We start from the raw sequence: 13,695 nt of genomic DNA, 5'->3' as shown, positions 1-13,695 counted from the left end.
TGATATAAAATTAAAAAAAAAAAATTAATTTGAATTAATATAAGTTTAATAATTAAAATAACTATATTTTTTGTAAAGAAACATTATTATAAATTTAAGAAAGCTAGGGGAAAAGAGAAATGGAGTGTGGAAAGTGATAAACGAAAGGGTTTAGGGTTATGAGGTTTTGATTCGTCTCTCGAGGCGGCGAGAGGAAGAAAATTGAAGACATTTTTCCACTAGCACTTTTGTCAAAAGCCGCCATTAAAAGCCAGGGCAAATAAGGACAACACAACTCTACGTACTGTCTTCTTTCTCACTCATTTTCTTTTGTCATTCTTTTCATAGCTTGATCTTACTCTTTTTCTTGTTTATCTATGTATTTTATACTATCTCAAACACCAATATGAAGTTAAACTTACCACCACATTCGTATTTCAATCTTTTTTTATATATGTTAGTTTAATGTTGATCATTGTTGGAATGTCTTGAATATGTTATTTGACGCTACAAACAATAAATTTAATTATTTATGGTTATATATCATTATGATTTTAGGATTTAGAAATCAGCACTATATAAATTCTCTAATCCTAATGTCATTTCTAATAATATTGTTCTTTTTCTATCCCTTGGACATAGTTAATGTCTTAGTGAACTATGGTTGTGTATGGATCTTTTTCGGTTTTTGTATTATTTAGTTGTGGATTGTCTAACAACCATACGAAAGAGAAGCACATTGGAGGTTTAAGTCCATATGACACACATAACAAACTCCAATGGAGACGAGATTCGAGTGCCAACAATTTTATTGATAAAAAAGTTTGAGATTATAACTGAAATGGATGGTAGAAGTTGTTGAGATATTAATTAAAGAGATGAAAAACAAGAATTAGGAAATAATAACTAGAAAGAGGTCAAAAGTAAATTAAGCTTCAACTTCAATGAATGGTTAATACACAAAAAGTAGTTGATTAAGCAACAAGCAGAAAGGAGAGACTTGATACTAAACAATCCACGAATCAGTGAGAAATAATATAATTGAAAAGAATGAATAGCGTAATTAATTAAGAGGTTTGCTTTGGCTTGACGCTACACGTTTTTAGGGGGAAAATCCCACATTTTACCCATTTAGTTTGACGTTGGATTTGGTGTGTTTTCTACAAAGAAGTCAAGGAAATCGATATATAAAAATAAGCCAACAAAATAACACCTACACCTTTTTTTGCCCATACTTCAAACACACAACCACCCAATTTTCTTTTGCATTCATTTTAATTATATAATATACAATGCATCATTAATTAAACATAAGAATCTTATTAATTCATTATTATTCTATTCTATTCAGACAACTCCTCGTGGCTATTGTCATAAACCCTCTCTAGCCTCTACCATTTCCACTACGTGTTTCAATTTTGTGAGGATATCTCGGCCCATCATACCACATTTATATTATTTTTTTCTCTTAACAACATACCACATTAATTACATATATTTTATATGCGTGTGTGTGTGTATATATATTTGCATACATGATCAAAACTGAAAGCAGCATACCTCATAATTCATTGTGACTGTCACAGAGTGATCTTCAAACCATATTTTTGTTACAACATATGTATATAAACAATTAATAGATGTAGTGATATACCTAACGTGGGTTGCATTGGGCATAATATATATAGATATGTTAGGTTTAGCTGATTTGACTTGAAAAACAGTAAATATAAGTATGAGTCGGGATAGAAAAATATAGACGTAATGAAGGAAGGGTGTATGGGAATTGGTGTAAAACGATTATGGTTGAAAATAATATAAGAAGAGAATGAATAAAAAAAGGTGTCGGCATAAATTTTGGAGGAGGGTTTGCTGGGAAGAATGTTTACAAGAGGCCCCTCACTGTCAACAACTAAGGGGTCTGTGTTTGGACAGGATTTATCCATTTCCATGCCCCCAGAGTTTTCTCCTTTGTCTCATCCCAACAATTTTTAATCTTTTTCCCTTTTATTTTCACCAAAACACACACACACACACACACTTAATTAATCAGTTCTTCCATTAATAATTAAATCACTGAAAAACGTACAATATTAAAAAAAAAGAAAGCAAGGCATGATTCAATAATCCATGAGTGATTAATAGGCCCCCTTTGAAAAAATAGGTTGGCATTGATTTTTAAGAGAAGGATTGTGAGATATGAATGACACACGAGTGTCATTATTAATTTGTAAATAACAGCTAAGCTGTCAAGACTGTCGTCCCACCACACACCATAGTTGTTATGGTTTATAACTGGGGGAAAAAAATAGAGAGAACTAGTTTTCAAAGTAACAAAAATAAAGAGGTCAACAAGAGATATAGCTATATTTAAACCATAGCTTGAAAATTTGACTAAATTCAGATCTATGTATATAGATAATATATCATTAAATGGTCCATAGTTTTTTAAGGGAAAGAAAGGACCATTTTCCAGTTGGAATGGACCATTTATACTGAGACGTAAATGGAGACAAATCCATTCACTTTCTTCTCCTACAATCCTATAAGGTGTTCTTGCTACATCTCCATGCATATCCCTCTAATAATAAATAAGTAAAAATATAATTTCAAAAAATAAATTAAAAGAATTGTTATATGACAAATTACGATTGAAAATATAAAACGGGCTGTGAATTCTCCTGGGCCGAAATTAGGGTGCCCATTGCATATCGCAGGCCCAGGAAACATTTCTCTCGTTTTATTTGACACTCTACCTATTTTTTAATATTTCAAAAATTATGTTTAAAAGTATAAAGTTAAACTCACTTTTCTTTAGTCCATCCCTTTGTTACAGTGATTTTAAACTTGAAAAAAATATATTATGAACAATTTTAAAAAGGTATGTTTGGATTACATCAGTTTGAAGTTTTTAGTAGAAAAGTTTAATTAAGAATGAAAAATTTTAAGCACTTTTTTTCTCCATAAATCAAAACCATATTAAGTCAACTGATTATAACACCTTATGTTATATAATTGCTCTAAACAAAAGTATGGATCTAATGGAACTGCATATTATAAGCTGACATACCCAATAATTTATTTTCATGTGCTTACTGCTCACCCACTAATATCTTTGTTAGAATAACAATTTTTTTTTCTGCAGTAGCAGTAAGTTCCCTTTGGGACAGAGGAATGCAGAGAGTGAGAGAAAAAAAGTGGGAGTTTGTTCTATTTTTTTCTTATTTTTTTAAAAAAGCACCACATGCCAATACCTTAATAGTGGAAAATGAAATTCATGTTATCCAGTCAGGGATCTGTTGTTTTTATTATTAATTCTTGGCAGTTGAACGAAAATCTTAATTCAAAAAGCAGAAAACACAGAGTCTTACCCTTAAATTGAGATGACAATTACCTAAATTTGACTCATTTTTAGTTTTTTTGCTTTTATAATTTTTCTTTCTATTTCTGTCAACGTTTCTATAAATTTGAAATCTTAAAATCCAAGTTAACTTCGACCTTTTAAATATCTATTAAGAGACCTACTTTCACGCGTGCATGAAATAATCAACAATACTAAACCACTAGCTATATTGTAGCCATTGGATATTTGTTGCTATGATAAAGAAAATGCAAGAATAAGGTAAGTATTACATTATTGATTATACATATAATTTTGGAATAGAGTAGTCCAATGATAGGGGTTTGTTTTATAAGGGCTTTCCCACATGACAGGATACCTGATGCCATATCATAGTTCCCAGCTATCAGTGGCTCCAAATTTGAGGCGAATCCTCTTCTCCCCTCTTTGTTTTTTCCTCTTTCCTACAAATTTTTTATTGATTTTATATTATACTCCTTAAAATGGGGCATTGATATTTCATTCATATTTTACACAACAAAGTTATAATTGATCGAACACTCCACAGTAAGTAATTGGGACTAAAAAGTTAAACTTGGTCATTGTAATAGTGTCATATTCACATGGGAAAAGGAAAGAGTTGAAGTTCAAATTTGATTGATGTTATATGATTGAACTTTGGATTAGCAACATTAATATGTTATATCAACAATATCGAACTTGTACAAAATAAACAAAATAAGAACTGTATAGGATGGGTTATTTTTTCCTTCTTTGGGGGACCCCTTCTGCTTTTGTTTTGGCTGGGACTATGAAACTCCATTATCATCCATCCCATTAAGTGAAAAATTGAAGGCATAGAAGCAATAAAGATTCCAGCTTTCAGATTTGCTTCACATAGCACCAAAACACCTACAACATTTAAACTGCAAACATCTAATTCTAAAACACAAAAATTAAAGCAATATATGAACAAATTATTTGGGATTTTATAAAATCTAAAGCCAGTAGTGAAAAAGAAAACAAAATTAAAAGAGAAACAAAAAAAGAGGTAAAGGCAGCAGCTTACTCTGAATTTGAAACAACTTTTATGTGTTCTACTTCGAGAATTCAAGACGGTTTGAAGTTTTGTATGTAAATCCGTTTGATTGAGAACTTGACCCGAAGAAGTTAAATAAACAGTGCGTTGAAGAGGGGGAGACCAGAGCCCACTTCTCTCGTAATCAAATCCAAATTCAGTAGCATCGAAGAATTTCTGAAGCAATCTGTCTGAAGTGGATTTTGACACTCTCTGAACCTTTGGATTAGAAGGTGAAAATGGCAGTTCAGGAATGGACATTGATGGAAATTTGGAAGCCAAATGATTTTCAAATCCAAGAAAAAAGAACACACACAGAGAGAGCGAGAGCGAGAGAGAGAGAGAGAGAGAGAGAGAGAGAAAGAGAGAGATAATGTTTATATATATATATATAAATAAAAAAAAAGGGGGGGATGAGTGTTTGAAGAAGACAAAGGTGTTTTCTTTTTAAATTTTAATTTTGGAGAGGGTTTTATAAATGTGAATATTGAAATGGACGTATGTGGCTGTGTATACCTACAAATGATAGAGAAGAGAGACGTGACAAGCATGATGGTGAATTTGGAGGGGGGAGGGGGGGTGCTTTCATTTGGGGCCACTGTCTATTATTAACAATCATTCTAAGTAATGTTACATAATTAACAATAATTATAGAGTCGTTGGAATGGGTACATTTCATTCAACTTTATTTTGAGAGAGACCAGTGAACACATTGGAGAGAAGACTTAAGATTACATTATGAAATTAGAAGGGGAGTTTGTTGACCCTACCCTTGTAGCTTGTCAGATTGAAGAAAGAAGGAAATGAATGATTGAGGCATAAATGCATTTATGAAGAATTGATCAATGGAATCAGAGCCTTAGGTATTGTTTGGACCATAAGAAGAAGACTGGGAGAAAATTGGGGGAGCATCCCTGAAAATAGGTAAATAGTAATTAAAAGATGATGTGAGAGAAATGGTGTTAGATTGTGTATATATGTATGTATTGGGATGATGGAAAGGATAGTTTAAAAAAGGATAGAAACAAGTGATCAGAATGGCAGCCTGAAAGAGTCTGAGTGTTTGGTGATTTTGACTTCATATAAGTGAGTAGTGGTGGGTCTTTGGTTAGTTATTGGAGGAGGAATCTCTCCCTCACTCTTCTCAATTAATTTGATATATGTGCTTTCTTTCTTTTTGGGTCTGATGTATATTATAAATAGGAAGCCATAAATTTTGGTGAGTAAAGGGAAGCGATCATTTACAAGTCTTTCCTTTCCACATTCACATTGTGCAATCTCTTTCACTCACAGCTCACACTTCACACACCATTTCGTCTTTCTCCAAGATTAGAGTGTGTGAAATGGATATGTTTCTTCCTCCCTTTCTTTTAAACCTTAATTTTTCTTTACTCTTTTTCTACTGTCTTCTCACACTTTACTTCTCCTTTAATAATTATTTAACTTTTAGTTTGAAACACTTATCAACTTCTACGATACAAAAACTTTTAGATTTTAAGAAGATTTTCACCTATAAAATTTTAAAATCAAAGAATATAAGGGTTGAGAGAGAAAGCTCGGTAACAAATAAATATTTATCAAAAACAATTCATAAACTAGTAAAATCGCTAGCTGTTGATGAATAAGAAAAAAACAATTAAAACAATGGACTAACAAAGAACCATTGTTTTCTTCCTTTGAAAGCAAAACTAACATTGTTTTCTTCCTTACAAGTAGAAAATTTATTGAGAAATAATAACCCCTAAATTAAATTAGATTGTTTGGTTCTTTATTTGTCTTTTTTTCTCATTCCACATTCATGTTCTAACCTTCATTTTTCCCCTATTGATTGTGAGCAAGGGCTTTTGAATCTTTGTCATCTTTTATAGTATGTTCATCTTTTCAAAAAATGGCATGTACTTGAATTTGATATTTATATCCGGTAGAATAGGTCAATTTAATTATATATCAACTAATATTACTCTCACCTCTAGATTTGAAAATTTTACTATATTAATCGGAGAATAAACTACAGTAAGTGTTGAATTTAGTTGAGTGCTTCTTTTCTTTTTATTATTATTTAAGAAAAAAACAATTGAAGTGTTACAAAATATTGGAGTTAAACAAAGGTGAAACCTGATATAAATTCAGAACCATTCAAATATTTTACTTTAAAAGCATATTTTTTTTTCATTTCGATTTGAAAGTTGATAGGATAGTGACTTGGAAACAAATTTAAAATGGAAGGTAAAACATAAAAAAATTTGCTAAATTGAAAGCATAATTGAAAGTAATTTTCCCAGAAAAGGCAAAAAAATAATCCTTTTCTTCTTTTGAACTTGAAATTGAAAGCAAAAGCAAAGAAAAGAGTAAATACAAAAATGATGGTTCTGAGTTAGTAGTGAGAGTGGAATGGAATGGGTTAATCATCTTGTCCTTTCTACTACTCCAAGTTTCAATTTTTGAGAAGTGACGCTTCTAAAGTGTTCTTAATCTTGCCGGCTTCTAAACACAACACAACCCCTCAATCCCTCTTCCCAAGCAGACCTCCTTCGCCTTTCCCACAAAACAAACAAAGGGTAAATTTCAAAAACCATAAAAGCACAGCCCCGATAAAAAAGAAGACACTTTTACAGTGTGTGTGTGAGAGAGAAAGTCGCTCGATCTAAAGAAAACAGGATCCCCCTCTCTCTCATTCTCCGCGGCTGGAGGGAGGGCTTCAGAAAAATGTCTGCTTACAGAGCTGAAGATGACTATGACTATCTCTTCAAGGTTGTTTTAATCGGAGATTCTGGCGTTGGCAAGTCCAATTTGCTTTCCCGCTTTACCAAAAACGAGTTCAGCCTCGAATCTAAGTCTACTATTGGCGTTGAGTTTGCTACTCGTAGTTTGAATCTTGATGGCAAGGTTATCAAGGCTCAGATTTGGGACACTGCTGGCCAAGAACGGTGTTTTTTCTTTTTCCTTCCGCTTTTCATGTGCTTACTTTGGTTCTGATTTCATATTTTGTGATCTGGGTCCTTATCTTTTTAGGTGGAAATATTGTGTCACTTATGGGGCTCTGCTATTGTTTTATTGTTTCTCTTTCTTTTGCTTCTACTGATTTTCAAATGTACATGCTCCTAATAAAATTGCTTTTTAAGCTTCGATTAGTCTTAATTATGGTCTTTGTTTGGTTTAGATTATGCTTGTTCATTTGTTTCGATAGGTTAGTTATTGATTGCAATGGGGTACCTGACGGGTTTGGTGGATCTAAGCTAAAAGACTTTTGTTAGAGCTTAGAATACTATATATAACCGGAAGTTCCCTTCCCTTGTCATTTTCCCGCACATCAAATCCTCAATTCACTATATAGGTCGATTGTCCTCTCTATTGTTTCCACGTGAGGGAGGGGTATTTTTGTGTTTTATGTAGTATCAATGTCATGAATATGAGTTAAAAAAATGTGGAAACTTTGTTAATTTTGAAAATTGAAATTTACCGTATAGAGGTTGAGAGATATGTTTTGTTGTTTAATTTGCATCAGCACTTGTTACCTAGATCACAGAAATCATCAAATCGCTATCGTGCTAGATGCTACCTTGTCCTACAAAACAGCAAAGAGAAAGGAACAAGTGAGATAGCAAGTCAAGCCTTTCAATCAGATTTCAATATGGAAACCTTTTTAGATAACTCCGAATGTAGTTTCGTTTGGTTATCATGCATATGCTAGAAACATGTCTTTAGGTTTAAAGCAGAAGGTCCCTTCCCTTAATTTGTAATTCAGGCATTACGTGGTTGCCAGTATGGATTGGACAAGCAGATGCACCCAAAGATCTTGAGTATGTTAGATGATTGATCGGCTGCAACATGCATTTTCAAAAAACTTACTGTTTTTTAACTTTTCTCTTCCAAATAATTGTCTTTCTATTTTTAGCAACCGTGTTAGGTTATTCCACCTCTATTATGGAAGTGGTTGAGTGTTGATTTTTAATGTGGAGAAAAGTTCACCTCTTCAATTAGTGTTTGGGGTTCAAAGAGCAGGGGAATATCATATATATATGTATATATTTGAAATAAGGGGAATATCAATTAGTAGTATATCATTTGTTAAACTGGTATTAAGAGGCCTGTGGGCTGTGTCAAAGTTCGATGCATATCTCCTACTGATCTAGAGATGGTTGCAGGGAATCTTAAGTTATAGAACATATGCGATTGTTTTGCCTCTTTTACTAGTTTATGGGGTTGACAGAACAGAACCCATTTTTTCTTTAGCAATAAGATTGATCTTTAATATCTTGTTTATCGGGAAAAAGTTGTCCCATTCTCATTTTAACAAGTGAGGGATGGCTGTTAGATAGTTGTGTTGTCCCATTTAGTACCCTAATGCGAGCAAATTAGGATGCGATTAGAAAAGTTTTCTGGATATATGGCACCGCACTGGCTCTGGCACGTATGATTATTGGAGAGAACAAACTTTTTCTGTACTGAAGATGGGACATTTACCTGTGTGACAGACTTTTAACTTAGTTTGGTCTTAAAATCTCTCTCTACTTGCCTTACTTCTCCACATCTCTCCTTTATCATCTTTTCTTAAATTCACAGGTATAGGGCAATTACAAGTGCTTACTATAGAGGAGCAGTTGGTGCCCTGCTTGTGTACGATGTCACACGACACTCCACATATGAAAATGTTGAGAAGTGGTTGAAGGAGTTGAGAGATCACACCGATCCCAACATTGTAGTAATGCTAGTTGGCAACAAATCAGATCTTCGCCACCTTGTGGCAGTGTCAACAGAGGATGCAAAATCATTTGCCGAGACAGAGTCCCTGTATTTCATGGAAACCTCTGCCCTTGAAGCCACAAACGTCGACAACGCCTTTGCTGAAGTGCTTACACAAATTTACCACATAGTGAGCAAGAAGGCTATGGAAACTAATGATGATGCTGCTGCATCAGCTGTTATAGCGAAAGGGGAGAAAATTGATATCAGTAAGGACGTCTCTGAGGTAAAGAAAGGCGGTTGCTGTTCCAGCTAGACTACCAATCTCTGAAGCTGCTGCAGCAAACGAGCAGGCTGTCTCCTTTCTCGACATCTATTTTTACATTTTGTTTTACATATAGTACACCGTGGTTGTGTGAAATTTTTTCCAGGGATGCATAGAGGTAGGATGGGGGGGATTCATGGGGAATGATTTGATGTATCTTATTGTTTTGGTTACTGATATTTTTAACTTATGATGCCAAAAATACTGAAGCTTAAGCTGATTAAACTTGGACGTTTGGGAATTACAGTTTTATACTTAATCGACTTTGAGGGACTTTTGTGTTTCTAAGTACAGAATTGTTGTGGTTCTTAGTTTGAAATTTGAGTTGAAGATTGAAGTAATTAAGCTGAAGAAAATGGTAAATCAATGGAAGGGAGTAAATTATGGGTCAAACTTTGCTGTTCATCTGCCGTAATTTAATGTAGAAAGTGGAGTGAGCAAAAGCATTAAAGGCCAACAAAATCATTGTTAATGCCACTCTACCTAATTCAGATTTATTCCTTTTTATCTGTTTAATAATGGATTTCTTTATTAACTTTTAATTCATTTGTTAAGTTTTGAATTTACTTCTTATTTGGTCTTTAGGCTTCACTTCACATCAAGGGGAGAAGATCCTACCAATTTCTCTTATTTGCAAGTTAAAATGGAGGATTGTTTTTTCGCTAGTTAGTCATCAAAATCAAGTTCTTTATCACTTCTGTTTTTTTGTGTTTGAGACGAATAGTGAAGTCTGTGTTTGTTTTATTTAGTTTAGACTATATGTGAATGCAAAGTTTCAGTGTCGATATTAAAATTATAAAAGGATGAAACTTCAGCCATTAACTTGGACTGTGAATAATAAAACAATAACAATAATTTTGTTGAAAAGCATAGATAAACAATTTTGAAAAAGCGAAATACAAAGTTGTATGTGCATTATCTTATTCAGAAAAGAAGTATATTCGCAAAGATTTGTATCTCATAAAGTTTGTAGAAAGAAATGAAAAAGAGTTGAATAATGGGAACCAATAATGTAAAGAATTGGAATCATTTTTATGTAATATATATTTTAATAATATTTAGGTTAAAGCTTTTGCTTTTTTGTATCCTCAACCTAAACCCATTCTTGAAAAATGTAAAGCTTAAGGATATGATATGGGTGTCACGGGTCGAATCTCTTGTGGGTCTCATATTGGGCCTCACTCTCTCCATATCTCTTCCCCCCAAATACTCTCTTTCTTTTTCTCGGATCCTCTTTTCCTTAAACCTCGGCCCATATTTAACTCATTTCAACCAAATTCAATTATCCTCTTCAACTTTTTTTCATTATTTCACTTTTTGCATCAATATGTCTCTATTAACTTCATTGCCTAACTAATCTTTTTTTTTAAAAAAAAAAAAGTTTAATTACAAATGCTGATACTTCAAACTCAGAATTTACTCTCATATCTCCATCCACTTTATGAGCTATGGTTTGATCAACAATCTAACATTCTCGTATTTTTCTTATTCTTATGCACAATAAAGTTTTAAATCAAACTTTTACTTCCATATTTACTAGCTGTTTCGGTTTCAACTTCTTCCACACCAAACAAAATAAGTTTGGTTTCATTCTTAAGAATTGCCAAATCTATATATATATATATATATTTTTTTTTTTTCTTTTCAAATTTGAATAATTGGAAAGAAAGAAAGAACGAAAGAAAAACACGAGAGTTTGGAATTTGGAATGGAAGAAACATTTTCATTGAATTGATAGGTTAGGAAGTGACTAATAAAGTTGAGCATCATTGTGAGGAATACTGTCATTATGATGCTGGTTTGGAGCTAATAATTTGGGATCAATGGCTACATTAATAGCTTCGGTTATATCACTGAGATTAAGCAATTGATGATGATCTTCAGCTACAGCAGTGGCCTCCATACAAAAACATTCAGTACATGAAACTCTAGCTTCAACAACATTAAGACCCATTTTCTCAAATGCTTCTAATACTGAAACCAATCTGTCCCCTCCCTTTTCGCATCTCACTTTCACCCTAAACTCTTCTCCATTCTTCTCAACCTTCACTTCCTGCTTTTATAAAAACATTATATTTACTTTGTTCCCATTATAAAGATCATATCTTTCAATAGTTTAAAGAGACAGAAAGAGGGGTGAAAAAAGGACCTTGGAGGAATGAAATTGCTTTATTGAGTTCAAATATTCTCTTTTCATGTCCAGTAGATTTGAGTACTCTCTCTCAATTGCTTCCAGCTTGAGTTTAAGCTTATGAATGAAGAGAACAGCATTCCAAAACACACACCTCTGTCTTCCCTACATAAACAGAAGACTTGATTAGAACTAATGGCCAAAACAAGGTGAAGTGACAGGGGAAAAAAAAAAGAATGATTAAAAAAAACATAACAAAAAAAGAAAAAAGAAAAAAGAAGAAGAATGTTTTAGGAATTACAGAGGATTCATAAGTGGGTAGAGATCGAACAAGGCGTAGCTTGTTACGTGAGTCGAATCTCTTTTGTAATGTAGAAACCATCTCTGTTTCTCTGTTAATCTCTAAGCTTGAACTTGCTCTTGCTCCCCAATTAAACAAAAGTCAGTGAGGAATAAGACCTGAAATGAAGGGTGTGTCTATTTATAGCATAAAAAAGTTTGCTCTCTATGTATTTTTAAAGGCGAAATTGTGACAATCTCTTATGTGAATTTAAAAAACAGAGGAACCCCATCTCTTTAAAACTTATATAATATTTAATTATTCCATTCGTACGTAAATACTTCTATGCTTACACACACACACACACACATATATATACAGGACAATATGGTATGTGGGGATTAAAAATTAGGTTGGAGGTTACTTTTTCTCTTTCTCTTTTTTCTTTTTTTCATTTTCCCCCTTTTTACCTCGTTATGAGTTTGTACCCTGCATGTTTGAAGAGGATAACTTTAACTTTATTTATTTTAAGAGATGGAAAAGGCAAAAATTACAATCAATCAATACTATAGTACATTATATGCATAGTGGTTGTCCTCTGGTGTAATGTTGTCTGCACAACTCAAGTACATTACTCTGCCTACCACCATTTATTTTCCACATCACCATTTTTCTTTTTGGTTCTCTTTTTGTAATTTTGTGTGTGTGCTTTAATGACGTGCCGTGTCTGGTATCATATCTTGAAAAGTAAAAAAAAAGAAAAAAAAAAGAAAAAAAAAAAGGATGGTATATATAAGTAAGTTTAGTTAATGGGAAAATGTAGAAAAAGTTGAAGACATAAGTCCAGAGGTTAGGGAGAGGAAATGAGGAAGAAGACAATAAGAGTGAAGAGAAGGGGCATGCATGAAAATGAGCAGTAAGTACTAAAATGGAGACATGCATGGGAAGGGCAGAACAAAGGGGAGAGAGTCACGGGGTTGCCCAATTAAGGGGGTTCTTTTATTTTTTTGTGTGTGTATTTTGTAATAATGTAAATGTATAAACATATTATGTTTTGATGGGTTAGCTTAGAGATAGATAGATATAGGTCACATGTTGATGTTGTTCTGACACAACATTTTTGGAGTGTGTATTATTCTTTATCGTTCTTTCCACTTCGGGTGTTTGGATATAATGAATGATATATACAAATTAATTCAGGCCACCTGCTCTGATCACTGTTTTGCTTGGCTTTATTATTGTATATACAAATACAATACATCCTATACACTGCTATTCTTTTGTCTTCTTCTTCATCTCTCCATTATTATATACTTTCATACCTTTATTCTCTTTCTCTCTGGAATTTAATCCCTCTCTATTACATCCTACTGTTTATTACTGTTTTTACTTCTGTCACTACCCCAAATTTTATATGTCTTGGCTTTAGCTATATGGACTTTTCGGCAAAAAATATCTTGTCTCTCTTCTTTTCAAATATTAATTTATACAACTAATTGTTAGGTTTTCGGTTATATATTTAAGTCATTAATGTAAGTTCTAGCTAGCAAGCAAGATAGCAAGATGGCAAGGTAGCAAGCAAGAGTTTATAGATATAAATTCCCACTTGAGAGGGGGAAAATAAATACAAGGCTAATTTGATTTGACACTAGAGTTGAATTTTTTGTGTATTAGAATACGGATACAAAGATTTAATACAGAGTTCACTGTACACTCCTATACCATAAATATTAAAATAAATAAGATTTAAAACGAGTGTTTAGTGGTTTTAGAAGATTTGAATAGGAATAGAAAAAAAATTGGAGGTCTGTAAATGAACATGCATGCACCAAATTAATGATTAAAGAAAGATGTAATTGTTGAATAAATTTTGATTTGA

At 32.9% G+C, this 13,695-nt stretch overlaps 2 protein-coding genes and 1 long non-coding RNA gene across 3 annotated transcripts; 1 reads left to right on the top strand and 2 right to left on the bottom strand.

Annotated features, from left to right (window-relative positions):
• Positions 1-3,945: 3,945 nt before the first annotated feature.
• LOC116404610 lies at positions 3,946-4,778 on the bottom strand. Its single transcript, XR_004217556.1, has 2 exons — positions 4,389-4,778; positions 3,946-4,231 (listed from the first exon to the last, which is right to left on the bottom strand). It is a non-coding gene; the product is annotated as an uncharacterized LOC116404610 (long non-coding RNA).
• Positions 4,779-6,778: 2,000 nt separating this feature from the next.
• LOC101212843 (ras-related protein RABA1c) lies at positions 6,779-9,693 on the top strand. The gene is made up of 2 exons (XM_004134604.3): positions 6,779-7,324; positions 8,961-9,693. Exons 1-2 carry the CDS (start codon positions 7,104-7,106, stop codon positions 9,394-9,396), a joined length of 657 nt encoding a protein of 218 aa, XP_004134652.1. The 5' UTR covers positions 6,779-7,103; the 3' UTR covers positions 9,397-9,693.
• Positions 9,694-11,100: 1,407 nt separating this feature from the next.
• LOC101213083 lies at positions 11,101-12,141 on the bottom strand. The gene is made up of 3 exons (XM_004134605.3): positions 11,838-12,141; positions 11,555-11,701; positions 11,101-11,458 (listed from the first exon to the last, which is right to left on the bottom strand). Exons 1-3 carry the CDS (start codon positions 11,916-11,918, stop codon positions 11,156-11,158), a joined length of 531 nt encoding a protein of 176 aa, XP_004134653.1. The 5' UTR covers positions 11,919-12,141; the 3' UTR covers positions 11,101-11,155.
• Between the last annotated feature and the right edge of the window lie 1,554 nt (positions 12,142-13,695).

This window comes from Cucumis sativus, chromosome 6 (assembly GCF_000004075.3).
Source record: "Cucumis sativus cultivar 9930 chromosome 6, Cucumber_9930_V3, whole genome shotgun sequence".
Classification (NCBI taxonomy): Eukaryota; Viridiplantae; Streptophyta; class Magnoliopsida; order Cucurbitales; family Cucurbitaceae; genus Cucumis; species Cucumis sativus.
The sequence above is the reverse complement of the archived record's forward strand: the minus strand, read 5'-3'. Positions and strand labels throughout refer to the sequence as shown.